At 47.2% G+C, this 26,586-nt stretch overlaps 11 protein-coding genes across 11 annotated transcripts; 3 read left to right on the forward strand and 8 right to left on the reverse strand.

The window, feature by feature from the left end:
• Position 1: 1 nt before the first annotated feature.
• On the reverse strand, positions 2–3,444 carry AGABI2DRAFT_189464 (hypothetical protein). The gene is made up of 6 exons (XM_006454104.1): positions 3,180–3,444; positions 2,277–3,130; positions 1,856–2,222; positions 649–1,804; positions 196–598; positions 2–140 (listed from the first exon to the last, which is right to left on the reverse strand). The coding sequence occupies exons 1-6, from the start codon at positions 3,337–3,339 to the stop codon at positions 123–125; spliced, it is 2,958 nt and encodes a 985-aa protein (XP_006454167.1). The 5' UTR covers positions 3,340–3,444; the 3' UTR covers positions 2–122.
• A 493-nt stretch (positions 3,445–3,937) lies between these two features.
• Positions 3,938–9,294, forward strand: AGABI2DRAFT_213936 (hypothetical protein; the record flags this gene model as incomplete). Its single annotated transcript, XM_006454105.1, has 19 exons — positions 3,938–4,098; positions 4,148–4,187; positions 4,240–4,401; positions 4,461–4,757; positions 4,812–5,753; positions 5,820–5,934; positions 5,981–6,001; positions 6,059–6,336; positions 6,386–6,567; positions 6,627–6,792; positions 6,847–7,080; positions 7,128–7,424; positions 7,481–7,603; positions 7,653–7,685; positions 7,741–7,859; positions 7,911–8,025; positions 8,084–8,494; positions 8,542–8,681; positions 8,727–9,294. 19 exons carry the CDS (start codon positions 3,938–3,940, stop codon positions 8,848–8,850), a joined length of 3,960 nt encoding a protein of 1,319 aa, XP_006454168.1. The 3' UTR covers positions 8,851–9,294.
• Positions 9,263–9,986, reverse strand: AGABI2DRAFT_213939 (hypothetical protein; the record flags this gene model as incomplete). The annotated part of the gene is made up of 1 exon (XM_006454106.1): positions 9,263–9,986. A coding segment is annotated over exon 1 (702 nt), but the record flags the coding sequence as incomplete, so codon positions are not given.
• Positions 9,987–10,181: 195 nt separating this feature from the next.
• AGABI2DRAFT_113928 (hypothetical protein) lies at positions 10,182–11,222 on the reverse strand (the record flags this gene model as incomplete). Its single annotated transcript, XM_006454107.1, has 3 exons — positions 10,182–10,528; positions 10,578–11,106; positions 11,157–11,222. The coding sequence occupies 3 exons, from the start codon at positions 11,220–11,222 to the stop codon at positions 10,182–10,184; spliced, it is 942 nt and encodes a 313-aa protein (XP_006454170.1).
• A 1,840-nt stretch (positions 11,223–13,062) lies between these two features.
• Positions 13,063–15,069, forward strand: AGABI2DRAFT_182166 (hypothetical protein). The gene is made up of 9 exons (XM_006454108.1): positions 13,063–13,077; positions 13,128–13,371; positions 13,427–13,577; positions 13,623–13,708; positions 13,763–13,814; positions 13,865–13,918; positions 13,968–14,586; positions 14,643–14,832; positions 14,882–15,069. Coding segments are annotated over exons 1-9 (1,503 nt in total). The 5' UTR covers positions 13,063–13,076; the 3' UTR covers positions 14,988–15,069.
• A 162-nt stretch (positions 15,070–15,231) lies between these two features.
• On the forward strand, positions 15,232–16,212 carry AGABI2DRAFT_62197 (hypothetical protein; the record flags this gene model as incomplete). Its single annotated transcript, XM_006454109.1, has 5 exons — positions 15,232–15,365; positions 15,426–15,539; positions 15,596–15,631; positions 15,685–15,758; positions 15,872–16,212. 5 exons carry the CDS (start codon positions 15,232–15,234, stop codon positions 16,210–16,212), a joined length of 699 nt encoding a protein of 232 aa, XP_006454172.1.
• Positions 16,213–16,401: 189 nt separating this feature from the next.
• On the reverse strand, positions 16,402–20,371 carry AGABI2DRAFT_113930 (hypothetical protein; the record flags this gene model as incomplete). The annotated part of the gene is made up of 5 exons (XM_006454110.1): positions 16,402–19,325; positions 19,383–19,868; positions 19,920–20,025; positions 20,076–20,206; positions 20,254–20,371. 5 exons carry the CDS (start codon positions 20,369–20,371, stop codon positions 16,402–16,404), a joined length of 3,765 nt encoding a protein of 1,254 aa, XP_006454173.1.
• Positions 20,372–20,477: 106 nt separating this feature from the next.
• AGABI2DRAFT_189470 (hypothetical protein) lies at positions 20,478–21,214 on the reverse strand. The gene is made up of 4 exons (XM_006454111.1): positions 21,146–21,214; positions 20,993–21,090; positions 20,806–20,934; positions 20,478–20,746 (listed from the first exon to the last, which is right to left on the reverse strand). The coding sequence occupies exons 1-4, from the start codon at positions 21,204–21,206 to the stop codon at positions 20,633–20,635; spliced, it is 402 nt and encodes a 133-aa protein (XP_006454174.1). The 5' UTR covers positions 21,207–21,214; the 3' UTR covers positions 20,478–20,632.
• A 114-nt stretch (positions 21,215–21,328) lies between these two features.
• On the reverse strand, positions 21,329–21,929 carry AGABI2DRAFT_189471 (hypothetical protein). The gene is made up of 4 exons (XM_006454112.1): positions 21,861–21,929; positions 21,701–21,798; positions 21,514–21,645; positions 21,329–21,452 (listed from the first exon to the last, which is right to left on the reverse strand). The coding sequence occupies exons 1-4, from the start codon at positions 21,919–21,921 to the stop codon at positions 21,348–21,350; spliced, it is 396 nt and encodes a 131-aa protein (XP_006454175.1). The 5' UTR covers positions 21,922–21,929; the 3' UTR covers positions 21,329–21,347.
• Positions 21,930–21,982: 53 nt separating this feature from the next.
• Positions 21,983–24,639, reverse strand: AGABI2DRAFT_182171 (hypothetical protein; the record flags this gene model as incomplete). Its single annotated transcript, XM_006454113.1, has 11 exons — positions 21,983–22,289; positions 22,324–22,404; positions 22,457–22,588; positions 22,641–23,008; positions 23,122–23,493; positions 23,548–23,718; positions 23,768–23,880; positions 23,934–24,046; positions 24,110–24,197; positions 24,254–24,429; positions 24,502–24,639. The coding sequence occupies 11 exons, from the start codon at positions 24,637–24,639 to the stop codon at positions 22,095–22,097; spliced, it is 1,947 nt and encodes a 648-aa protein (XP_006454176.1). The 3' UTR covers positions 21,983–22,094.
• Positions 24,640–24,917: 278 nt separating this feature from the next.
• On the reverse strand, positions 24,918–26,361 carry AGABI2DRAFT_113932 (hypothetical protein; the record flags this gene model as incomplete). Its single annotated transcript, XM_006454114.1, has 3 exons — positions 24,918–26,169; positions 26,249–26,290; positions 26,342–26,361. The coding sequence occupies 3 exons, from the start codon at positions 26,359–26,361 to the stop codon at positions 24,918–24,920; spliced, it is 1,314 nt and encodes a 437-aa protein (XP_006454177.1).
• Between the last annotated feature and the right edge of the window lie 225 nt (positions 26,362–26,586).

Raw genomic sequence — 26,586 nt, forward strand, 5'->3', positions numbered from 1 at the left:
ATCGACGATGTGAGGATGTGTATTATACTTTACATGTTGTAGCAATAAACTAATTATTAAGTACATTGAATATGTAGAAGCATACTTGGGGATCAAGGGTATTGAATAGTAAAAAGTCCCCTTCATCCGAACGTTTGAGACTGAAACAGGTCGTTAGCAATAAACTAAGGTTATAGGACAGGAACTGAGACTTACCGATCTTGCACTCCTCCTGACTTTCGACAACCGCCATTCGTCCGGCTTCTCATACTTGTTGAACAAGGGCTCTATCGTCTCTTGTTTCTTTCGCTTGCTGATCTTGTTGGCATCTGCAACTTTGAAACACTGCGGAGCAAATTCTACCAGCCACTTCGGTTCAATCACCGTCACATTGTGACAATACTCGCGCGTGGTTAAGATTAGTTCGTGATACACCAACCACTCCGGATTCCTGTTGAATAATGCGGAGGATGGGTGAATGTACACTGGTGTTCCCTCAGCAAGTGTTTTGTAGCCTTCTGAGGGATCTTTTTTGGCGGCATGCCGGAAGAAACCTGAGCAAATAGCTTGGCGAACACGGTTATAATCTCGCCCAGCGGAAACAACATCATGTTTGTATCTGACAACCGAGTGAGTCGCAGCTTCTCCAAAAATCAGAATCTCACGAACCTATCCATGATTCCAAGTAACTGTTTCCTAACATCCTGTGCCCGTCGCATACTTCTTGCTTGAATAAAATTCTCATAACACCAAGGATTCGAGAAGTTGGCGGCTTTCCAACCATTGTAGACTGTCAAAAGCGTAAGGTGATCCCCCTCGGGTTGATGGAATTTCGCCTTCTTGGAATCAGCCTGTGACTGCTTCTCTTTGGGACGGTAAAACACGGTCTGGACTGACAGCATTGCGACGATAGATAAGATGTCCTCCGAGCAACCCAGATCAACTGATGCTATGACCATTTTTGCAAGAGGCGGTTCCATGGGGAAATCCGCCATTTTACGGCCAAGACGCGTCAGCAGACCTTCATCATCCAGCGCAGACAAAGCATACAGATTCTCTAAAGCTGTTAACATCGTCTGGGAGGGAGGTGGATCCATAAAATCGAAGCTCAACAGGTCGTTGATACCCATTGCTTTGAGTTGTAGGATGGTTGATGAAAGGTTAGTGCGCTGGATGTCAGGGATGGAGTTGGGGAGCATCTCATTCCTGTAGGCGGCTTCCGTATAGAGACGATAGCATTTTCCAGGTCCTGTGCGACCGGCGCGACCAGCCCGCTGGCGGGCTTGCGCTTGAGAGATAGGCATGACAACAAGCGAGTCCATACCCAAGCGGGGGTCATAAGCATTCTGCTTCGAGAAGCCTGGGTCCACGACATAATAGATACCTGGGATGGTCAAACTTGTCTCAGCGACGTTGGTCGCGATGACGACCTTACGAGCACCAGGCGGAGTGGGCTCGAAGACCCGCGACTGCACTTCCGAAGGTAAGGCCGAATAGATAGGTAGGATGATAAGTTCAGGGACTTTGGGACCTAGAGCCTTCATCCGCTCGAATAGAATCTCGCAAGCTGTGTCGATTTCTTCTTGGCCGGTAAGGAATAATAGTACGTCACCAGGGGGTTCAGAAAGGTGAATCTGCATGACGGTGATCAAGGACGCATCAAGATAGTCATTTTCCGGATCCTTAGTGTATAGCATTTCGACCGGATAAGCTCGTCCAGGAATAGTGAAGATTGGGCAGCCGTAGAAATACTTGGAAAACTTCTCAGCATCGAGAGTTGCCGATGTTACAATGAGCTTGAGATCGGGGCGACGTTTAACGGCCTCTGAAGACGTCTGTTAGCGAGCTATAATGAAGATACCGAAAAAAATCCTACTTTTAAGCAGTCCAAATAGCACATCAGTAGCAATCGTCCGTTCGTGAGCTTCATCCAACATAATGACCGAGTAACTGCTACAGAGCGGGTCGATCAAACATTCACGCTGTAGCATACCGTCGGTCATGTACTTGATACGAGTTTCTGGGCTGGTACAATCCTCAAAACGGATGGTATAGCCAACTTCTTGTCCAAGACGACAACCCACTTCCTCTGAAACACGTTTCGCAACAGACATTGCGGCGACACGACGCGGCTGCGTGCACCCGATCCTTCCCTTGTCAGCATAACCTTCTTCGGCCATGTATTGAACCATCTGAGTTGTTTTTCCTGAACCTGTATCACCAACGACGATCAAAACTTGATGCTTGAGAAATACAAGTCAGGTAGGAAACTCTAGTCCAGATAACGGAACACGTACATCTCCAATAGCTTGTAATAGCTGATTGCGAAGCTTATAAATGGGTAAGCTTTTTCGTTGATCTTGTATACTGAGATTTGTGATTTCGCCAAAGGTTGTTGCCTTATTAAAACTTTGCTCTTTCCATTTTGGCACTTCCCCCACCTTTTGGCTCTTTAAGCTTCCGCGAAGATCCTGCGCAAACATTTTGTCCGAATCCTTGGACATAGGATCTAGCCAAGGCTGGCTGAAGTCTCGTGCCTGAGAATCAGCCTCTTCATTCGCTTCCTGTTGTCGCATTTCACGGCGCTCCTTTGCCAAAGACGCACCATTGAGTGCAGCTCTGTTGAGCGAGCCATCCGGTGCTTTGACAATCTTCACTGGACTAAGTTCAAGACTGCGCTTAGTTTGTCCCGCCAGGAAGGGAGGCTCATCCTCCCGGATTTCGATATCTAATTCCTCCTCTACTTCAGCATGTGCCATAGGGTTATTAACTTCCTCGTTAAGGTCAGGGTACTCTGACGCATCGAGTTGACCGGACGATATGAGTTGTTTGAGCTCCCAACGTTCAGGAGATGTGAGCCGCTTGGCGGACCTGACAGGGGCTTCATCCTTTGACCGCAAAGAAACATTGTTCGCCCCTGATGACACATGGACCGTACGAGCTCGCTCTTCTTCAAGCTCTGCCTCTGACCGGATGCGAAGGTAAGGCGTGAGATCGCGCCCCGTCAACTGATCGACGTCCTTCATGGAGAGGCTGATTCTGGTACCGGCCACGCCCAATACTTTGACTTTGACGGGTTGATTACGGCTGAGTAGATCATTGGCAGAATTAGCTCTGGCGCCAGCCTGGATACTTGAAACGTGAACCAAACCTAAGCAACTGTTAATATGCCTTCAATAAGAACAAAGAAAAATACTCACCCTCGGCTCGCCCGGCAACACCATCTAGTGCAACAAAGGCCCCGAAATCCTTCAAGCCAACTACTTTCCCACTATAAATCTTGTACAAAACTGGCCGTTCGTCCAGAGAACGAGCACCATCGGCACGTTCACGATGGTTGTCATAGCTTCTACCTCGCATAGGACTCGGACTTCGATGAGGTGATCGTGAGCGTCTCTGCCTTTTCGTTGGTCGTCCATCCTCTTTTGAGCTCGCCCTCTTAACTCCATTCACAATATCCCCAAGCTCCCTCAAAAAAACATCATCCGATACTGCCGCAGGTGGGTCCTGGTTCTTTAAGGCAAGACCAGGAAACAAGCGTTTTCTTCGTTCTGCTTCATCCAATTCTACTTCGTCATTCTTGGCCTTGTTATTCGCTTTGGACTTTTGGCGTCTTTTCTTGTATTTCGGGTGCATGCTAAGAATGAGGCGGTCTAGGTTTTCGACAAAGGAATCGGAGAAGCCAGCTTCCAGTTTGTGTAGCTCTTCCTTGAAAGCTGGCAAGTTACCCTTGCTTTTTTCATGAAGGTCAATGAGGAATTCGGCAAGAACTTTGTCGTCAAGATTTAGATGGTTTACAAGCTCTTGGCTTATCTTGGCGACCAACGAGAGAAATTCCAAGTCGTAGAGGTCATCATTGGCCATGGTGGGAGGATGGAATACGAACTTGCTGACTCCCGAGCACTCCGAATCATTGATTACGTCAGATAATGGCTGTGCACATTTCTTCTCCAAGAGTATGCCACCAAGACGAGGCATCGTCAAGTCTGGAAATGCCGGAAATTCGTCGAAGAGTACTTCAAAAGCAATAGACTCGAGTATAGCAAAGCCTGACAATGAGAAGGAAAAACCTTTGTTTCCTCCAGGATCAAAGTTTCCACTGAGTTTACTCCACGAGAAGTATGTTTAGTATAATCCAACTTTCGAGGCAGCTTATATCCTCCTACAGATGCCAGAAACGGGGTTGGGAAAAGCCCATCGTCGATACAGTGTGTATCACGCAATTTCTTGACTTAAACTGCTTATTCAAGTTCCAACCAGCCGCGTCATGGGGAGCAAGGATACAGTTTTGTACTGAACCTTGTGAGAATCAACAAGAAAACATCTGAACGCGAGATAGTCCGACTTTCACCTCATCCACCCTACTATCGACCTTCGATCATGGAGGCACGACAATGGGGTGCAACCTATGCTCTTTACCGCGTTCGTGGCGATGTTCTTCGTCGTGACAACTTTGATGTTCAAGATATGCAATATCCTAGTTCGAAAACGGATTCCCAATCAATCGCGTCTTACCACCTGGTCCCAGAGACTACTGGAATGAACTGGCAATCGAACATAAATCAGCTCCTGAACATCTTCAATGGATGTATGCGGCAGATCCTTTCGCTGCTCTACAGATGGTCCGCAACCGCCAGGAAAAGGTTGCCCAAAGAAAAGAGGCAGGAAGTCGACCCTCTGGAAGCAAGCAGAGTACCATCTCTAGCATGCATAGTGATACCCCTGAGGTCAAAATGGCTGCCTTACTCAGGGTAAAAGTAGAAAAGGCGATCAAGGAGGTAAATCCAGCCTTGAAAATCTTGCGTAACGACAAGGTGCTGATCTACCGTCAGGGATTTGCTCTGTACGGGAACGATTCGTCCTCGGCATTGGATGAGCAAGTTATTGCCCAAGTATCAGCGCAGCTCAAAACACTTGGTTTTCAGGAACCTCAAATCAAGAAAGCGACATTATTTCTATCTCAACAATCGCCCCTACTCGGAAAGCTTTTGAAGACATTACGTCCGTTCGAGGCAGTAATGGAGTATCTACTCCTTTACATGCCCGAGTGTGATTTACCCTCCCGATTTCTTCCAGTCGCCAATTCATCCAAATCTTTCATTTCTTCTGCTCATTCCGGGACCAGCGGTGTAAAGAAGAGATGGATGGAAGATAAAGCAGTCAAAGAAGCTGGTTGGCCCATTCATGCTGTTCAAGAGTTTACCGGCGACAGCGATATTCTAAATGATTGGCCTCTGCTGTTGGTGAAACTAGGAAATAAACTTCTCGGCGTCGAAGATAAGAAGAGTCAAGACCAAGCATTGCCGTCATTTGCATTTGACGAAGACGAACTTCTATCTTTAGGTGCTGTACATATTAATGACGGACACTACGAGTTACCAGCCCTTATTGCTCCTCTCACTCTTCATATTTTTTTCAACACTTCCAAAGGCTATCCCCGCCCTTTTTACTCTCCCATGTTCATCACGTCAGCTCAGGTGCCGCCTTACATACGCTTGCACATCCTGTCCTGTGTCTTGTCCGCAGTCAACTGTATTCCGAACTCCGAAGACACCAATGGCAGTTTAGCATTGACCCTGATCAATGTCATGGACGAGGAATGGGCGCGTCTTGAAGATAATGGTCCACCTGACATATCTACCGTAATGACCAATATGTTGCCGGAAGAAGAAACTATTGATGCACCCGCGACGATGCCTTTTAGGAAAGAAAGGGAACCTTTGCCACCGAATCGATCAAAAGCCAAATCAGCGCTTCGTACGTCAAAGCAAAGTGTCAAAACAGTTGTAAGCCAATGACTTCAGAGATACTGAAAGCGATGTACCAGTAATCTTTGCTAGAACATATTATCGACGATCAGTGAAACGCGTAGACGATTACCCGCTTTTAAAGCAAGAAGAGACTTTCTAAATTATTTGTCACAGAATCGAGCCGTCGTCGTGGTAGGAGAAACAGGTACCTGTTACTTCTTCTTATGCATCATCTTGCTTATTGTCTGCAGGCAGTGGAAAAACAACCCAATGTGTGCCTCTTATTTTTTGGAAGAGTTCAAGAACTGACCGCTTGGGCTATTGATTAGTACCACAATACATCCTCGAGTCTTATGAGGAGGAATCCTGGGGACATACAGAGGCTCCTTATATCATCGTCACTCAACCTCGTAGGATCTCCGCCATTTCTGTGGCACAACGTGTCTCCAATGAACGAGGAAATGACGGGACTGTGGGCTATGCTATTAGAGGCAGCGGCAATCATGGAAAAACCACACGCCTCCTTTTTTGTACCACCGGTGTCATCCTCCGGCGCCTGAGTAATGGCGATCAACTACAAAATGTATCACATGTCGTTGTTGACGAGGTGCGTAGTCTGGCTCTGAAGATATAGTCGTAAGCTAACTCTTTTGTAGGTTCACGAGCGCTCACTAGATGGGGATTTTCTCCTGCTTGCACTCAAACAGCTCTTACGAAGCCACCTCAAACTGAAGGTTGTTCTAATGTCCGCAACTATTAACCATGGAGTGTTTGCCGAGTACTTCGGCTGCGCTCCCGTTTTGGCAATACCAGGGATCACTCATCCTGTGACAGACAGGTATGCCTTACGTTACTCAGACATATTCCAAACATACATTCACCTTATTTCCCCATAAGATATCTGGAAGATATAGTTTCGATTACAGGGTATTCGATTGGTCAACTCAAAGACATAGATAATAAAAAACTAGATGAATTGCGGTTTTATCATGGGGACGACTTCAGCGACGAAACGCTGGCCGTCATTCACAACTTGACGAGCTCTGGGAATATCGATTATCAGGTTCTTCTACTAAAACTTCGAATCCTATTACAAGCAGTATTAACCATATCCTAGTTGATTGCTACGCTACTTGCACATATCATGGAGAAACACGAGAGGGGAGGTGTTCTGATTTTTCTTCCAGGTGTCAACGAGATAAAAAGGTGCATCGATACAATCAAGTCTCGCGTGAACCCCGCACAAATCGATGCATTCCCTCTGCATGCCAACCTATCTATTGAGGAGCAAAATCGTGTATTTAGAACATCCTCAAAGTGGAAGGTCATTGCTTCTACCAATGTGGCCGAGGTGCGCTTTTTATAGACTTGACTTTGTTGTTTCTCAGATTTTGAAAGACTTCAATCACAATTGATGACATTGTTTATGTTATTGATTCGGGCAAAGTCAAAGAGACTCGATATATGCCGGACAAGGACTTGACTCGTTTAGAGGAGGTACTAATTGCAAGAGCTTCGGCGAGGCAGAGGAGGGGGCGCGCCGGCCGTACGCGCCCTGGACTTTGCTTCAAACTCTATACAAGGCATACGGAAAGTGCGACTATGGAAGAGTTTTCTAAGCCGGAGATTCTACGAGTACCACTCGAACAGGTGTCACTATCAGCGAAGGCAATGAACGAGGAAGGAAACGTTACAGTGAGCTTCTGTCTCGACTCAGGTCCTCACCGCTCAAACCGGCTTTCATTGTATAGAAACTCCTAGGACAGGTTATCGACCCTCCTGACTCTGCCACAGTTATGAAAGCTTGGCAATCGCTGCAAGAATTAGGTGCGATTGACTCGCAGGATAGATTAACGCCCCTGGGAAGACACATAGTACGCCTCCCTTTTCTGATTATAATACGTTACTCACCTTTCGTTATAGGCAATGATACCACTTGACGTTCGACTGGCAAAGGTATGAGTGATCCGAGCACGTATGGGTTACTGGTGACTAACTTAACACATGGTAGATGCTTGTGCTCGGAACTATATTTCATTGCTTGAATCCTATCCTTAGTATTACTGCCCTGTTATCCTCAAAACCCTTCTACATAAGTGTTGACCCGGACAGGCGGGATGAAGCCTCGCAGTATGTCATCCATCTTCAAATCGGTCGGAGTACTTATGGCAGTATCCATAGAACAAGGATGAAATTCAACACCGAGAACAGCGATCTGTTGACTCAGTTTGAGATTTTCGATCAGTGCCGCAAGCTCAAAGAGCTGGGAAAGGATCTCAGATCGTTTTGCAAAGAGGTAAACCAATGAATGCAAACGCAAAGCTTGAAGTGGGAGAACTGATAACGATTGCTAGAATTTCATCTCCATGACCACTTTGCAAGACGTATTCAATCTACGCCGCGAATTCTGCGCAGCGCTAGAAGAACGTGGATTTCTGCCTCCTCAGTGCGATCCTATGGATCCGACTCTGAATTTACACAGCGAGAACTCCAACCTTTTGAAAGCTATCATTCTAGGCGGGCTATGGCCACGGGTTGTGCGAGTGCATTTACCCAGAGCCGCCATAAAATTCGACCAATTGCAGTCTGGCACCATTCAAAGAGACAACACTGCTAGGGAATTCAAGATGTTCGACCTAAGAGAGGGCAGGGTGTTCATCCATCCCGGTAGCGTGCTTTTCCACTGCGCATCTTGGAAGTCACCTTTCTTGGTGTATTTTCACAAATATCAGAGCTCTAAAATCTTTCTAAGCGATGCCACAGAGGTGAGGCTTGATTTTCAGCAAGTGCAACAGCCTCTGACTAATCTTAGGTGCCAATGTATGCATTATTGCTATTTGGTGGCTCCTTATCCATCGATCACGTCAAAGGAGGGCTCAATGTCAGCAGCGGTGATGCATTCCTCAGGTTGAAGGCATGGCCGCGTATTGGCGTATTAGTGAATCAACTGAGGTATGTGACCACCAGTTCCATGGTAATTATCTAACGGTGGTGCAGGCAACTTCTCGATCTTCTGTTGACAAGCTGTATCGAAGATGGCTCCAGCCTTAACGAAGCACAAAATCACCCTGTGATAGGAGCAATGCTTGATCTTCTCACCCACGATGGGATGACTGAATAGTTATCGGAATAGCTGTATGTGAATCCGATTTTCGCATCTTCGCCATCCAATGGGCAAGCGCATTCAAAGGTTTATGATGAACCCTCTCACAACTGAGCCTAACTCAATACACAGGCGGAGCTCAGTTCTATTCAAGCAATAATCTCTCATTTGATTCCAATAGAGTTGATTGATAGAGGATTGGCCCCCAGGGATGTGTTGCTCGTAAGTAGGAAAGTTTGTTATCGCGCTCAAAAGTGAACTTGTGAAGACCCTTTCTACCCTCGCAATGATTGAAAGTACCTAAGCAGAAGATGATGTGGAACAGATGACGAACGTATTTACTGACAGTCCAACTTCAGTACCACTAGTACTTTTCTTGTGGAAACGAAGATGCGGGATGTGTACACTCAAAGCTTCAAATTTGAGGATCGGAGAGTTTGGCTTTAATCTTCTCCAACGTCGTAAACTTGACACCCTTGCTTTCCATCTCGTCCCATACCAGATTATTCGACGCAATACTCTTCACGGCATCTCTGACGACCCAGGTATTGTACCCGTAGTCTACGGAGTCACTGGCCGTATACTTGACACAATAATCCCCCGCAAGTCCACAAATGTACACGTCGCTTGCGCCAATCTCCCTCAATACCTTGGGGAGCTCAGTCTCACCCTTGCCCCAAACATCACAAAAAGCCGAGTAAGAATCAATGCTTGGATGTGTGCCTTTATGTATAATGGCGTCGAACTTGTGGGACTGTACGCCTGGTGCGAAATCTGCGCCGCCCGTATTGGCAACGCAATGGATGGGCCAAAGAGTTTGATTTGCCTCTAAGATCTTCTGCTCGTCCTGAGGGTGATAGACGCGCAGAGTAGAGTACTCCGGTCTCCCGTGTGTCTTCGCAAAAGAAACGTGGTTGGTAGGGTGAAAATCTTTGGTCGCGATCTTCGCCTTGAAAGGCAAATCTATTAGAGCGTTTACGTTGGGAATGATGGTCTCTGCCTCGGGAACGGCAAGCGAGCCGGATACAAAATCGTTTTGCACGTCAACGACGACCAATGCTGGTACATAGTCGGTCGACTCGACTACAACAACCGGCACTGAGTCGTTGTTATTCTGGTCGGGAGACATCATATAGGAGGAGCCAATTAGTAATACGCTGAGTCTTAGGATTTAGTAGGTCACGTAGTTGCTTTACTGATTCAAGACATGCACATGCAGAATTCATTAAATAATTTATGCATCCTATTATACACAAAATCATGAGTATCTAATTACATAGGATGAGTAGCTGATTGAAGTGAGCAGGGCCAAAATTAAAATCAATCTTTACCCCGGTTAAAACTGCAATCTAGGAGCATTCAGAGCAGTTACGTTCTAGTGACCGAAATTGGCTCTCTTGCGACGATACAGGTGGGTTGGCAAAATAAGGCGCCTCATATGGCAGTGTACGAGGGAGCTTCACAGGGTGTGACGTTTTGCGAGTAGAACGAGCATCGCTGTGAGGTGCGGGATTGGAACGACGATGAAAGCTAAGAAATTTCCGACGTGATGGTTTGGAATCATGAGAACAGTCAGAACCACTGGTCGATGCCGAGCTTGAGTCCCTTGAAAGATGCCAAAGTGTTTTAGCTCTTTTGGTCTTGAGAGTTGACACAGCCATCGCCATCCTGGTCGTCTTGTTCATTGGGAGCAGAGCTTCATATAATATTAGTTTATAAGAGTAAGCGAGGAGGGAATCACGAACGCGGAGCCTGCTCAGGTAAGACAACTGGCAAAGAAAAACGTTTATCTCTAGCTCGAAAAGGTGATTTCACTTTGAGCAATAGAGAAGAAGTTGAGTTTGATCGACGACGAGGCACCTTTTCGTGCTCCGGCGGGTCAAGCGGCAAATTAGACACGGACATGGGAGTCGCTGGTAGAGACAGTGATTCGGATTCGGTTGGCGTCGAATCCAAGGATTCCGAACCTACAGAATTGAGGTCTGAGAGAGTCGTCGAAGGATGTATGGGTATTGGTTGCCCTGTATGTGGTAGTGTTAAACGGCGGAATCGTCGTTGTATTGGAGTCACTCCCGATGGTGCTGACATTGAGTCTGTTTGAAGCGGAGTAGACAGTGACGTGATATGTATAGCGGCACGCGACGTTGCCACCGGTGAGGGCGAGGGTGAAGTATCGCAACAGTGACCTGTATCGCTGAATTTTCCAAGGCTGACCAAAGAGGCCCTGAAGACAGCTGTTGAAGCAAGCCAACGGAACCACATCGCAAGAACACTCTGAAAGACCAGTCAGTGATTAAGGTAAGCCACGTAACGGACTATCTCACCAAACCAAACCCAAAGGAAGCAAACGCGTGGGCAGAAAGCATAATCATGAGGTTGCTTTCCAACATGAAAGCAAAACCGAGATGGTCGTTAGAGTCGTTCAAGTGAAGGAACAGCCCAGTGAGCTGAAAGGATGTGGAGGTGAAAGGATGTGGAGGTAAATGGTGGCGGTAGGGGAGTGTAATATAAGAACCGCGACGGGATGTCGGGGTCAAAGTGGAGTGTTCGACATGAAGGAAAGAGAAAGTCGTTCGGCTGTGATAAATGAGGCCACTTTGAAATTCAGGCGTCACACAACAAGTGGTGCCATCAATATTTTATCTTATCTGCTGACCCCACTGGAATGCAACTCCGAGATCAAACTTGACGGTTTCGACAAGTCTCAATATATTGACGCAATCGAACATTCTAACTGCATTGTGCAATACCGACGGAAATGAGCTCGATCCATTCTCTCATGGGCTAGTGAGTCGTCCCGAATGACCAAATATACACCAAGTTCTGTGGTCTTCAGCTGCTATACGACATCTTGGGCACATCTGATAACTAAGCCCGAACCTTCGTTTTAAGACCTCTACCGAGGCCGAAAAAATAATATAACTAACATATACACTTCGACGCTTTCACTGTTGGGCGACTATTGGGTGACTCCGAAGGATCCGGTGATGGAGAATGAAGCAAACGCTCCGGCAATCATGCCGAAACCCAAATATAGTAGTTCGATCAGCGGATTAAGGGGCCCTCTCCTTCCAGACCGTTTAGAATACGGATAGAAGAATGCAGGATTACCTCACAGAATAAATCTCGCGCAGATCCGTCAAGTCGTCGAAGATTCAACTGTCTATCCATCGAGATGTTTGTTTCGCTAATTACCATGAAGATATGCTTGACATTGCCCCAAAACTCGTAGATCCCCGAAATAGGCCTTGCGAAAGGCCTTGACATTTTTAGACTTGTACAATGTACATGTTATAATAGTCACGGAGCAATATATAGCATCGATCGATCTATACGAGTTTGAGTGTGCGGAGTTTGATGATTGCGTGGAAGTCATCAATTATTCCATCACCACAAGATTTGCACGTCTCGATGACTAGACTTCTTTCCGATGACCCACATACCTTCCCCTGCCTTCGGTAGTTTGCAGACAAAGGTGGGTTTTCTGCAATGACGTTAACGGCGCACAATATCCATGCCGAAGGCCAAAATTGGAAAAAAAAAAACGAAACAAAAACAAGAAACTCTGGGGGTTTCGGTTTCCAAAAAGCAATGAAGATCGAAAAGATCGATGAATTCCAACTATAATGCACTTGTCTGAAACACTCTTAGTGAAACACGTTTAGCGAACTGAAGCTGGAGTCGAGGTGCGATGAAATCGTGGAAAATCCTTGTCGCTGCTCGCGTTCTTTTTCGGGCGGGACCCGTATAACTTCGGACGGGCCTATTCTGGGGTCGGCTTCTAAACGGCAACTTAGCCGTGCGGGTGGAAATACATTTAGTCTGTCACAAAATGAGACACGGAGAATATCCATCGAGTCGAAAGAGCGCTTCCTGTAGCAGTCGAACTCTCCCATTTGGATGCTAACCTTGTAATTCCGTTTCGCCTGGCAATCCTACGAGAGTTGTGGAGTGTGCTAACTTTATGCATGCAAACAAGCAGTATATTTATGTAAGCAACGCCTTTGAGGTGCCTCCAGCCTCCGCGAAATTAAATTGGACGCTTCTTTGAGGTAAATATGAACCAATTCCTCCCAACCGTTATTTTACCTGGATTTGGACAACTATCACGACCGAATCAGTGTAGTGCGTTTGTGACTTCTTGCTACTTAGCTGTCGACGTTTAAGGTCAACCGGTCACATGTGAAGGCCCGGTGAAGCTGACATTGACTCATCGCGTCTCAGTCTCCCATCGTCGGCAAGCGAGTGAGGACTATGTCTCCTGGCCTGTCACACCTAATAATCATTACCGTTAGTGTCGGCGGCTGACGTTGACGAGTTCGCTGGTTATGACTTCTCCGAGTTTACGCAAGAAGATTTTGCACAAATCGACGCAGAAATAGTCAGAAACCAACTACCCAAGACGATCATTGCATATGAGCAGCCCTGTTCTCCGCAAGATTCAATAAGCGAACTCAAAGTTAAGCCTCGAGACAGTCCGTTGGAACTATTTCGCTCGTACGGAACTCTATCAGTGACGGATTTGGTGTCACTTGCATGGTATCCATTTATCTTCGTTAAACTCATATAATTCAGTCAGACTCAATCAGTGTAGGTGCGAAGTACAGTTTGAGTACGGCCTGCTGGGGAAACGGTCGCAACCATTACGTCAACGACCCGATTCATTCAAGTCTGCCTCTGGAAAGGAAATCAAGTTGGATACTGCTGTTGCAGCCAAGAATGATATCGTACTTAGGAAAGGAAGAGTGAGCCAACCTATTATCGTGTATTTTGAATGCTCATATCCCTAGGCAATCCACAAAAAATTGGAACGTGAAGTCAAACCTAAAGAGGTGAAGATTACAGTCATGAATTCTGAGGAAAGATGGGCTCTGCGGTGGGTTTTCAAATTATGGACGGCCCAAATCTTTCGAATAACTTTTTCGATAAGTTTGGTGAACATGTTGGCATGCCTCGAAGGGATGCAGCTGGAGGGAATGACGGTATCAGGGCTCGTCGCAATTGTTTGTAGTTCCAGCTAACTTCTTTGTAGCGAGAAATACCTGTGTTTGGGATTGAAGACGGAGAAATAATCGTTGGCATCATCGTGAGCTTCATGCCCTAAAACCCGGTAACTGTACAGATGTTTGTACCAGGATGAATTGGTGTACCGACCCATAGCAGACGAAGAAGGTGACAAGGATGTTACCGAGCCATCTCAGACCGATATCGGAACTCGCTTCTCTTCTTCGGCTAGGTCAAAGGCCCCTAGTCCAAATCTATTCACCGTCCAAATTATCGATGCAAAAACAAGAAAGCGTCCTTCGTTACCATTGGATGAAGATATGCGCCCTGCACAATTGCAACTCATGCTTTATCATCGCCTCTTGTCAAAACTCGTATCAACTAAAGCGCCATTTGATTTTATGATTTTCTGGCAGCTAGTAAATGTAAATCCAGAACAACAGCTGTCTGAGGAATTCCTTGAACAAGCGGGTCTTGTAGCGGAAAAGGACAAGTTTCAAGTGCTCAATCTAGCTGACTTATCAGCTCTGTGGCACGATCGGGTAGACCAACTACATATTGCCAGTATCGACGACCAATTGCAGTTGGTCTACCGACTTCAGGCCAATCAAAAAGGCCTTAAACGACGGACCCCTCCCCTAGCCTCTGCTGCTGGAGTTACTTCGCCACTGAAACAGCTACGCCTGACATTGAAGGACAAGGATCCTACATCCAATGAAGAGGCCAATTGTGTCCCTCTCATCACAACAGGTAAAGTTCTCACCTCTTTCTGCAATACATTCTTCTAAAGCTTTTGATTGTGGAAGGGAAAGACAAAATAATTGCTCTAGACTATTCAGCTTTGACCCGACAGCACGAGCATGATCAGATCATCGGAACCAAGACTTTTCAATACGACTCTGATTTTCTTTCCGCTTACTTAACTGACGCTCTTGCTTGGTGGCGGGGCGAGCGACGTTCCAGCGGTGTGCCAGTAGAGCTAGCACATCGATGCAAGTAAGCATAGTTGACCCGAATTTTTATGCATGCTCATCCCAGTGATTAGCGCTTGCGAGTATTATAATGATTGTGAATGGAGGGAAGAGCGAGCCAAAGAATTCCAAGAGCAGGCCAGACTCAGGAGAGAGACTTCCGAATCAATTATACCATGAATGATGGATGGTTGATCGTCGCCTTACCTCGGCGGAAGCAACATGATGCATATATACACTTATAATCTATAATGACCAATTGTATCTGTTCAAGAATTTGTAGGCCTGTCCTTCCGTGTTTTACCTTGGCGTTTCGATTGTTCGGCGACGTCAACGTTTCCTCAGATCTTAAGATTCATGAGGAGTATAAATATCAAGTGCTGTACCCCGAGTCCGCTGTAACAGGCCATTACGACAGCATACCATGGATTCCTGGCGACCTCACTTACACTGGTCGTTCCGGCAAGAACGTGTCCTCTTTGAAGGACTGGTCCTTCGTTCATTCACTGACTTCCTGATAGCCTCACTTTTCTTGACCACTATATGTCTTTTCGAAAGGTATCGTAGCATACAACGCTCTATATCCGCACCAACTCTTCTCGTTTCTTTTCCACCTAGATTTCTGTCATTCAACATTGAGCAAGGCCTATCCCCACGGTTCTTGGCTAGGATAAAATGGGGCAAACGTGTTTGGTGGGCCGCTTTGTACTGGATAATCCACTTCATAAGACTGTGGGTCCTGCTGGGGACGTTTCAAAAGACAGGCTTACAGGTGCCTTTCATTACAGATGTTATATGCTAGCCTCTATGACATTACATGTCGGGTAAGTTACTTGAGGAGCTATCAGCCTGCGAATTGACCTTTGTACTCGCCCAGAATAATCATCGTTATAGTGGGTGACCTGCAGCTAGCTATACTTCCGGAATCAGTCAATGTTACATCAAACATAGGTTACAAGCCTTACACTCGGCCAATCCCTGGCAGAATGTTACAAATCTAGAGACTCAGACCCTCATGACCATCCAGTATCTGAAATAAGGTATGCACTTTCCGTTTTTGCGAGTGATCTCATTTGTCAATAAATGCAACAGAGAAGACGCAGAATCTCGAGCTTTGTTGATTCCGAGTTCTTATCCCCTTCATCCGGTCACTGAGAGAACCCGACCACGGTCAAAATCCAAGCAACATAAAATTTCCATCCACCCAATTCGCTCGGGTATGACCCGTGCCGAGGCAATGAATTCACAGTCATGCAGCAGCGGAGATACGGAAAGCGTCCAATATTCGGGAGATGAAGTTCCTAAGGGTATATTAGAGATGCGAAGTGAAGGCAGAAATAATGCGAAGGAAAAGAAGGGTTTTCTCAGCAGTGGTTCGGATTCAGACAGCGAGTCAGGAGATTAGAAGTACTTGAGTACATCATGCTCTTTATAGTATTACCTGTGCAGTTCCGTAATTGAATAAAGATGAAAAACAGCGTGCGAGGTGGATACACGGGCGTCTATAATATACTCCTTTGGCATAGGTGCGAGACCAGCTCATTTCGGTGTTGCGACGCTAGTACGTTTACCCAGTATGTTAGTGCGCGGCACTTCAGCTTCCCGCAGATATACGCTGCCATTGATCAATCAACTTCCCAACTCCTTGATACGGTCGGTCCGGCGACGCTGAGCCATCGACGCTGGCGCTTTGCGTTGAAACCGCTTCATCGACTTGAGATTGTTTGTTTACCTCTTCCATCGTCAGCGCCGGCTTCCGAGCAGGCACGGGAAGCTTGATTGGTTCTCGTCGTGTACCTGGTATGCTCCGTGGATAAGAAACAATCTCGTCGTCGTCGGTATCGGCTCTACTCTTGGGTGCAGCAGGAGAAATTGGAGAGGTACGCCGAGAACTGAATGTAGGCGGCCGACCAGAAGAGGTGGTCAGTGAGGTTCTACGCTTGATAGGGTCGCCGCTACGAGCTGAGGGTGTACCCAGCCCTGGTAGCGCAACAGCAATTTTATCAAGGGAATGTTTGACGGGCCGCGAATCCTTTAATTGATCAACGTCGTCTCGATACGGTAGGTGAGTGTGCTTAATAGGGTTGATAGGCGAAGAGGATGTAGCATTTGCAGAAACTCTTGCAGTGGCTTGAATTGCCTCAAAGCGTTGAACCATATCAGATATTGACGTTCGGCGAGTGGGAGGAGAATGAGGATCATCGGAAGAAACGAGGCGAGGCGAGGGTATCGAAGGGCTGTCATTGGACTTGGAAGGGAAAATCAACATAGATTGAGGTCTCGAGCGGCCAGACTTAGGTAAGGACGTTGGCAGAGTGGGTCCCTGCGGAGATTGTACATTTGTACTGGTGACGTTCTGAGATTCATTAACGATAGGCGAAGCCTTACGAGGCGGAGAAGAAGGCCTAGGCGGTATGAATGCGGACTTATGCCTGGCGACTCCTGCGTTGCGCGTGATGGGGGTGGAAACAGGATGGACAGAAGATTCAGGTTGTTTATCTTTAGCACTGGAAACACCACCTCCCCATAAGTCCACTAAATCATGAACAGAGCTTTGACGAGATTTATGCTTCGGCTGAGAGTCGGTTTTTATCGTGACAGATGCATTCGAGCTAGCGATAGGCTCCTCCGGCCCCTCATCTTCACTCGACGATCCCTGAACGAAATCGTCCTTCTTGTCGTCCTCTTTTACAGTACTACGAGGATGCGTGTCTGCGATAGGGCTCCAATTCTCCGTCAAACCAGAAGAAGGCCCGCTCAATGGTAGAGAGGTATTGATAGGGGGGAATGATTTCGTGAAGCGAGATACTGTCGGAGACTCTACTATTGGAGTTGAAACGGCCTTTGAGGTAGGGATGGGCGACCTTTCCATGGGGGGTGATGGAGCACGTCCTTGTTGAGGGATTGTAGCCTCCAGAACATCGTTTCGTTCAATGACCGAGGCTCTCTTACTAGGCGAGTCACGTATCTTGAAGGTGCTTTGCTCAAACTTGGAAGCAGGGATCTGTCGCACAGGAAGCTCAGGTCCATCATCCCCAGTCAATAGATCCCTTGACCGAGTAGCGTGATTGATAAGACCGGTCGATGGTGGGGGTTTAGCTTCATTAGCGTTACTAGAGAGGACAAACGTAGATGGCCGCGGGGCGTCCGTGCTCCGCCCCGAGTATAATGGACGAGAGTGACTGGGGCTTTTGGAGGAAGTAAATGATTCACGAACTCCATTTCCTCCTATATCCCTCTTTCCAGAGAACGATAAATCCTCCTGGGGTGCCCGTGAATACTCTTTGTTTACTGCAACACCAGTAGCTTGCTCCGATCGAATCCCATTGGCATTTTGAGCTATCGGTGACGTCTTTGACGACGTGATATTTACTCCAGAGCCAGTGCTACCAACCCTGCCGGGTCTCGGAGGGAAAGCAGGCGGTTCTAACCCGTGATCCATCAATTTATTATCCTGTTTCCTGGGACTCCTTGTTGAAGAGGTGTCAGGTCTCGAAAACGAGGCGTCCAACTCCTCCAACGACGGGAACCTGCTCTCAGCAGAAGAGGTACCTCGATCGGAAGTCGGTCTCGATGAAGGCTGCGAAGGAAACTCTGGTTCTGAAGAACGGGATGGTGGTATAGGAGACGCTCGGGGTGTATATACTTTGGGCCGAAGTCTTGGGGAGTTGGAGGGCTTGATTGGCCGACTGATGTTGGTGCTTACAATGGCCAGTCCCGTACGCAACTTTCGGGCTTCCCCAAGTGTAGGTGCAGGTTTCGATACTTGCGTCATCAAACCAAGACCCTCGAAGGCGTCCCTCTCCTTCTTGACACGGATTTGTGGCTCAAAGTTTGATTTTTGGAAGTCACCGTTTGGAGTAAGTGAAGCCGGGGGTAATGGGGTAATCTTTGGAGAGTAGCGTTGTCGTTGAGGATCAGGAGTAGTGAGGGAAGGCTTGTTTGTAGTTGAAGTCATAGGTACTCGTAGACTCTGAGTGAAATCATCATTGAAACCAAGACTAGGAGATGGCTTTGCCACCTTCTCAAGCCCAGCTACGGAATCCACTTTCCAGGCTTCATCACTGGCAGAGTTGCTCGCAGACGCACTCCTTGTAGTTGCCAATTTCCAGGCTGCACCACCATCGGCATCGAAATCGCTATCGTCGATAAGCTTTACCTTCCCGGCGACAGGTTTCTGTACCTGTGGTTTGAGAGGAGTGGAAGATGACGGTGAAACATTCGGTTTGGGCCGACCGCGTCTCTCTGGCGTGGAAGCCTCTGGGAGTTTGAGTGGCTGGGGCTGGGATACTGGCTGGACTGGCTGGACACTAGATGGATGTGACTGAGGGGCAGGTTGGCGGTAAGTAATGACTCCGTCCAGAGCATTGGACTTAAGGCCAGATTGCCGGGGAGATAGTGGTGTGAGCATTGGGAGGGGGTATTTAAACGGAGATTTCGTGCCCCTGACTTTGTGAACATGGGCAAGAACTTCAAAAACCGTGGGGCGTTGAGCTCCCTGTTCTCGGAGCATAGAGCCTGGAATCAAGAATCAACCCATTGTAAAATCGAGAAGATTTCATTAGAGTGGCCTACTGATTAGATGCGTCAATTGTTGAGAATAGACCGGATAAGAAGGGAATCTATATTGAACATTGAGTATAGCGAGCGGCCCATGTTCCTCGAAAGGGGTAGTGTAATAGCACAATTTATAGAGCAGCACTCCCAGAGCCCAGACATCACTTTTCTCGTCAATCGGTCTCCTTGAATGTAAATCAATCATCTCCGGTGCTCGATACTGCAGAGTGGTGTGTCGATTTAGGTCGGCCTCCACCGCACGAATCTCCTGAGAATTTGTCGGAGGCCTAGTTATGGGAGCGGTAGAACCGAAATCGCACAACTTGTAAGAAGTGGGAGACGATTGCAGTATATTCTCCACCTTGAGGTCGCGATGTAGTAGAGGAGGGCGAGAATGATGCATGTGTGCGACGCCCTCGCAGACTTCAACGAAGATTTGTAGAATCTCAGCCTCTGTAAGCCTCTCACGTAGCCGACGATTCATCATGTCGATTATCCCACCTCCTTTAAATAAAGTCAGAAGATAAGATGGAAAGGCATTCTCGTACGACATACCAGGACAATATTCCATGAGAATGTAGACTTCGAACGCACCTGTGGGCATTTTGGCCCACGCCGCATCGATCAAGTAGACAATGTTCGGATGACCTCTAAGCAACCTCTGAGAAAGAGCATAAACAATAACCAAGAGATGGGACACGGATGATGTACCATGACATCCACCTCCTTCTTGACTTCTGTAAGCATCGATTCGTTGGCAACGACAACATGCTTAAGCACATGATGCGTCGTGTTGTGAACCGGTGCCTGTGTACGAACGAGATACACTTGCGCAAACCCACCTGTACAAGGTTAAGAAATGGCACACTCAAAATGAACGTGTATCTACCCTGTGACAGATATCGCTCGACCTGAACAGTATACTTGTTAACGGAAATGGTCTGCCCTGACATTAAAGTCCCCTTGTTTTGCGGGACATAGGCATGGTATGCTTGCTGAGAAGCCATGATTCTTGGATGGATTTAGCGGCGTCGTGGCTTAGAGCACAAAAGAGAACATGAAAGTGTCTGGAGGTCAGTGTGCTATGGCAGCCAAGGGTGGGCTCTCTTCACTGTGCTCCGGGAGCACCAACTAGGAAATTGATTAAAACCACGTGATCCACCCTGGCCTCATTGTACCAACACGCTAACGCGACAAGTTGACATTATGCACCCAGCCATCTGCACTCTGAGCTAATCGGGCAGAAATAATCTACGTAATAAAACAAGTCATGGGTCTACGGGCAAAGCTGCCACACATTCGATCTCTACAGCCGCTTTCAGAGGCAACACAGCAACTTGAACACACGTTCGCGCTGGAATTGCCGTCCCAGGTTTAAAATACTATAGATCCTCGTTCATCTCCCATCCTTCAAAAAGAAACAACTTGAACAAGAACTTACCTCAGCATACACCTCGTTCATCGCCTGGAAATTATCGAAGTCGGAGATGAATATATTCACTTTGATAACATTTTCCAAGCTAGTGCCAGCCGCCTTGAGTACTTTTTTGATGTTCTCCAGAGCTGCGCGCTAGATTATGATGAGTATCTTCTTTATCAACAATATAGCACCTGTCATAACGTCTTACAGTCTCAACTCGTATTCCACCCTCAAGCAGTTTAGTGTCTCGATCACAGCCTATATTTCCGGCCACAAACACGAATCCATTTGAACTAATGGCTTGAGCTGGATACAGATGCCTTGGATCATCACACTCCAATATGGCACTTGATTCACTTACAGTAAAAAGGAAGAGGTGGATTTGCTTCAGGGGAAAATACTACCTGCTTGGAGGTTGTCATTGTCGGAAGAGGAATCTACAGAGAATCTTTATGGTCAGTGATCTCATATCATATATGTCCCCAGACCAAGATCTTCTCGTGACTTTCAAACGTGTGAATCGCACAGACAATTTATTGTACTTTTCATAGTTTACGATAATCTCATTGGGGAACCGCTGCAACACACTCAATCTCAACATTAGCATTGAATGGCAATTTCGCTACGCCAACACATGTACGAGCGGGCAAATTCTCAGTTCCAAAGAACTGCAATTATATATCACATCAGGACCACTCCTATCAGATCCGAACCGAATAAAAAACTTGCCTCTTTGTAAACTTCGTTCATGTTTGCAAAGTCTCTGGCAAAATCAACTAAATAAACATTTATTTTGACAGCATTCGCAAGTTTGGTTCCGGCTCCTTCAAGAACTTTGATAATGTTCTCCAAGGCCGCGCGCTAGATTCGTGGCCATTCAATATATGTTGATCGTTGACCGTAGAAGAGAACCTACGGTCTCTGCTTCGACGCCGCCCTCAACCAGTTTGGAGTTTTTATCACAGCCAATGTTTCCAGAAACATAGATAAATCCATTCGATATCACTGCTTGGGCTGAGGGTAAATCAAGAATCAGGTCTTGCGGTTATCAATTGGAAAATTAGAAGGAAACTTGCAGAAGACAGGCAAGGGAGCAAGGGCATTCGCTACCGATACAACTTTCTTCGAGGCGGCCATGATCAGGGTACGAGCGCTGATATTCGAAGAATCTCCGGTAGATATTTATCCAATCTAACATGTGACAGCCCAAAGAAGACTTCGTCGATCGTCGTCCAGAGTCACCTCCCACGTTGATATCAATAAACAAGTAGGTCATGAGGTACTATAAACCCTACTCATACTCGTTTTTATCACAGAGCCAAACGCCTTCGATACTTGATAAATGCGACCAGATTATCGCGTACATCATCAGCCCGCATTCTCAATTCCCTGCCTCCCTCTTTTTGTCGACTGACGCTCCGCGCGGCCTTCCTCACACCTTCCACAGAAGCAACAAGACGATCGAGATATTGGCCCTGGCGAAAGTTAATATCATAGGGTAGATTCTCATCAGACATAAATATCGATAAGAGCGGCTACTGCTTGAACCAAAGGCTCGGTCGCTACTGAAGCCGGGGTCGACCCTGAAGGTAAAATAGAAAGAAGATATTCGCAGATAACCTATTCCGGGTTGATTAAAGCTAAAAGTGTTAAAGACATGTTATTTACTCACCCGATTACAAACAATAGATTGGGGATGTTGGGCAAGACATTCCAGAGAACCTATACATTGCGTTTTGACCTTTGGATCCGACGAAGAGTTACAAAACTGTATCAGTAGTTGCACCTGCTCTTCATTGGGCTCCTGAACCTCGCGCTCAGATATGTAACTTCGAACGCGAAAAGTGGAGACGTACCAACAGTCCCTTCCAAACGTTGCCAATACCCCAAAGCACTCCCACAGCCTTGTCCCACATTTCTTTTCTTCTCTCTTGACCTGGACCAGTCTGTGTACCCACAGCAGCCAATGCCGACCAAACATCATTCCAAATTTTCTGGCCACTGACCACATCTTCCGAAATATCTGGTCTTTTCGACATGGCAAGTGATAGGAAGACATTGTTGAGACACTCCAATGCATTTATATGAATAGCACTAAGAGCACTAGTCGTTGGTGGGTGTGGCGATGGTGAGGCCAGCGGTGGAAACGATAAAGCAGAAGGTTGTATCAGAGCGAGGAGGGGGTTGACCAAGGCTGTTATGAAAGCTGGTACAGGAGGCTGATCTGCATCCATACCGTTGACCTCGTTGACATCGGTATCCATTTCACCATCGTCCTGCTCTGCTTTGGTCTCAGACACAACAGGCATTTTCCTGATAGAAAATAGGCAAGCACACCTTTGTCCAAATCCTCATCCTCAACTTCCTCGTCATCGTCTGTAGGCGCAAACTCAGGATCAGGTAGTGTCGCACAAGTACTAGTCAGAATCTCCAGAGTGAGTTGTAATGCTCTCAACCGCGTCTCAACCTTTTCCGAATCAACCTCGGCGGTAGATCGATGGTCGCTTTTCGGTGTATGTTTTAATGATAAATTCTCGATCTGAGGTTCGTTGGTTTGAGTAGTTATCAAATTTTGCGCAAGATCAGAAATTTGAGATATTGAACTGGATGAGATGATAGGTTGGAGGAGAGGGAATATGATATCTTTGTCGAGGTCCTTTTGAGAAACGGCGGTAGGAGGCGGAAGTGGGGAGACATTTCGTAGGATGCCTAGGAAGAAATGGCACTTCAGCACCCAAACTCGGTGAAAACATCTTTTCATACCTGCTGCAAGGACTGCAAGGGTGACCGCATGGGGATCACTTTTCATGAACTCGGTATGGAGGGTATTTTGTGGTTGTATAATGGACATTAAGCAGGAAAGGTAAGTTGCATCAGCTCGAACGTCCTTGATTGCTGGGATATTATCGTCTGTCAATACGTAGAGACACTGTGCTAGAGGACAATATCAGCAAAAAGAAATTCTCACAAAGTATATATGTACCTGCAGAGACGACGGGAGCCAAGGGGAGTTTATCCCGAGATGCCAGAAAGGACATCAGAAAGGGTGTAAGATGAAGTTCATTGATAGTATTCAACGCCTTATTCGATGTTTCTCTATGAATGTTAAAAAAAATTGCAGCATGATCAAAAGCTTTGAAAACACTCACGAGAGGCACCATAATACCGTAATAACATTATCAGCGAATCCGTAGACTAGTTTTTGCGCATTCTCAGGTGCCGCTTTTGGGTTTGAGAGGTACTGTGAAAGTACAGATGAGATCTATAAAAACCATAAAAATAAGTTCACAAATGAAAAAAAAAATTGTTCTAACTCAAGTCCTACCTTGGGCACAAACGTTTTGAGTGGGGTGAGGATATTTTTGTTGTACATCTCCGCGCAAATTTCGTATCCCCCATCAATACATAAATTCCTGTCAATTCCACTGAGATTCATTCTATCGCACGAAAGAAAAGAAATCTTTCATACCGCAAAGCCCCAATGGCCTCTACTACGACTTCCTCCTCATTGTCGGTTAATCTAGTTATCAAGGCTCCAACGATATTCTTCCCCTGCAGCAATCTCCTCGTAGATGGGTCATTTTGAATTAGATTAGATACAGCCACGCAAGCCCATTTTCTGTCCGTTGCATCCGCACCCTCCATCTACCAATGCCAAGCCAAAATAAATAAAAAAGCGGTGAGGCGCACGAAAAACGTCAAAAGTAAAATGGAAACCTTTTGAATTATGGGCAGGATTGCATCATTTCTTGTAGAAGATTGTGCAGCTGATGCGAGTCCCTGAGGAAGATGTGAGTCAGGAACTCGCATTGGATTGTGTCTCCGCATGGACTTTTTCTTTTGAGATTTGCCCATGATTTTGAGAGATGTGAGGAGAGGAGGGCGCAATTAGATTGCTCGTTTCGGAAGATTTGGATCACGTGCACAAGAGCCGAGCAGACTCGGTAGCAAGGATTCTGAATTTACTTTCAAGATTGTCTGCGCGATGCTTCAACAGGCAAAGCGCACTATTCGATGCCAGTTACGGTATATAATGGCTGTACAAAGTTACAATGCAACGTGTCAAGATACTGATTGAAAAGGATACGGTTGTGAATGAACGAATTGCAAGTGTCCAAAAGAACAGAGTTAAATTAAGGTCGATAGCCAGGTAAATTACCATCGCTGAGGGGTTGTGGGGCGGCAATTGTTGGACGCTCTTGGTTTCTATCACTCGTCTGAGGAGGATCGTGAGAATCACCATCATCTGGGATCTCAGGCGGAAATTCTTCCCCCACCAGAGGTGGTGCTGAAGGAAGCATAACCATATCGCCAAGTGCAGGCCTGCCAAGAGCCTCGAAAGGTGGTGCGCAAGGACCCGTTTCTGGATCGATTGACTCTGAGAACTCTTCAAAACTGCATCTGTATGCGTAGAATGAGGACTCTGCCATTTTGCCCTTGGATGGAGGAGGGGGATACGGAAGTTGTGAGGCTGAATTTGAGGGATCTGCGCTCGAGGACTCTGTAAAGTCTTCCAGCTCTTCATCCTCCCATACGGGGACGGATACCTCATGTGAGGACCTTACGGGGCGTGTTACCTCTCCGGGAGGACGCTCCGCAAGATCAGCAAGACGGGCAAGCAGCGTTTTGTCATCGGTTGCAACGTGAGCAGCATGAACGGGGACTCGTGGTGTTTGAGACCCGTGGGATGATAGAGGAGATTTTCCCCCTGTCGGAGAAGACAGGGGCGATAGATGGGATGGACGGGGACTTGGGGGGATCAAGGAGTCAGGATTGAGACGTTCACTTGACGCTAGATGGGGCCTCGTGGAGGGGCCGGCGAGTGTACGCTGTCGGTACGCAGGTGGAGATGAGGATGAGTTGGAATCTAGAGTATCGGATAGGGGTGTGTGTGAAGAATCTGCATTTTCTTGAGGTGAGCTGGGGGAAGAGATAGTGGAAGCATGAGAGTCGATGGACGAACGGGGAGAGGCGCTGCGTGCATCGGACGATGCCTGCGGGGTCAGTACACTCGAGGCATCGTCAGGAACGGGAGAGTGTGGGGGAGAGGAGATAGGGAGGAGAACCGACGAAGCTCGGTGCTGGGAACGTGGGCTGGGAGGGCGTCTTCCCCTGCGCGTCCGGGCTGTGTAGAGAGCATTTTGCCTCCATCTAGCCGTAGCCCTAGCCCATATTTTTTGTCTTTCTTTTACCTCTTTTCGAGCATCGATTCGGGACTGGGAAGTAAGGTCTGATCGGCTCTTTCTGCGAGTCCGCATTTCGAGGTCTCTGCGTTTGCGTCTCCGCCGCAGACTCTTGCGCCAGAAGAGACAGCCGATGATGAAAAAGCTGATGAAGATGGCGAGAACGAGAGAGAGGGCGAATATGAGGGTGGTACGGTTCTCGCTGGGATCCGGTTCTCAAACCATCCCGATGGCAGGGTTTCTTGGAAAGTGGTCAGGTTGGAAGCGGTGAAGTCGGATACCTCGTTCGAGCCGAGGGCGTTGGCAGGTAGCTGGCATGGTTGCTATGGACGTCTGATGAGAGGTGTAGAAGAGACGGGAGGGGTGGGACATACCGTGCACCATGTCCAGCCATAGAGGGTATACGTGTGGACTCGTCCTCCAGACACCGTCTTCGCCTTCCTCTAAACGTACGCGTTATGGCGCGGCACGTCGTTCATAGATACCGGGAGCGTCTGGTTGTTGTGTCTAGGATGGGCGAGGTGGGAAGAGACACAGGGGTGGATGGTGGGCTCATGGGCGGGCTGGACTCGATAGTTGGTACACAGATACGCGCTGCCAGGCTGCCGTCGACCAGGAA

The sequence above is a fragment of the Agaricus bisporus genome (assembly GCF_000300575.1).
Source record: "Agaricus bisporus var. bisporus H97 unplaced genomic scaffold AGABI2scaffold_1, whole genome shotgun sequence".
NCBI lineage: Eukaryota > Fungi > Basidiomycota > Agaricomycetes > Agaricales > Agaricaceae > Agaricus > Agaricus bisporus.

What these genes read in the sequence shown, in the direction of transcription:
- AGABI2DRAFT_189464 (XM_006454104.1), bottom strand. Translation starts at nt 3,339, where the DNA reads ATGCGAGGTAGAAGCTATGACAACCATCGTGAACGTGCCGATGGTGCT. An exon ending in TGTTGCCGGGCGAGCCGAGG is followed by an intron (nt 3,131 to 3,179) that starts GTGAGTATTTTT and finishes ACAGTTGCTTAG; the next exon opens with GTTTGGTTCACGTTTCAAGT. An exon ending in TTACTTGGAATCATGGATAG is followed by an intron (nt 599 to 648) that starts GTTCGTGAGATT and finishes CTCGGTTGTCAG; the next exon opens with ATACAAACATGATGTTGTTT.
- AGABI2DRAFT_182166 (XM_006454108.1), top strand. An exon ending in TCGTACTTAGGAAAGGAAGA is followed by an intron (nt 13,578 to 13,622) that starts GTGAGCCAACCT and finishes TCATATCCCTAG; the next exon opens with GCAATCCACAAAAAATTGGA. An exon ending in GAGGAAAGATGGGCTCTGCG is followed by an intron (nt 13,709 to 13,762) that starts GTGGGTTTTCAA and finishes TTTTTCGATAAG; the next exon opens with TTTGGTGAACATGTTGGCAT.
- AGABI2DRAFT_189470 (XM_006454111.1), bottom strand. Translation starts at nt 21,206, where the DNA reads ATGACAACCTCCAAGCAGGTAGTATTTTCCCCTGAAGCAAATCCACCT. An exon ending in GTGGAATACGAGTTGAGACT is followed by an intron (nt 20,935 to 20,992) that starts GTAAGACGTTAT and finishes ATCATAATCTAG; the next exon opens with CGCGCAGCTCTGGAGAACAT. An exon ending in TGAACGAGGTGTATGCTGAG is followed by an intron (nt 20,747 to 20,805) that starts GTAAGTTCTTGT and finishes GAGGATCTATAG; the next exon opens with TATTTTAAACCTGGGACGGC.
- AGABI2DRAFT_189471 (XM_006454112.1), bottom strand. Translation starts at nt 21,921, where the DNA reads ATGGCCGCCTCGAAGAAAGTTGTATCGGTAGCGAATGCCCTTGCTCCC. An exon ending in TGCTCCCTTGCCTGTCTTCT is followed by an intron (nt 21,799 to 21,860) that starts GCAAGTTTCCTT and finishes ATTTACCCTCAG; the next exon opens with CCCAAGCAGTGATATCGAAT. An exon ending in TGAACGAAGTTTACAAAGAG is followed by an intron (nt 21,453 to 21,513) that starts GCAAGTTTTTTA and finishes ATATAATTGCAG; the next exon opens with TTCTTTGGAACTGAGAATTT.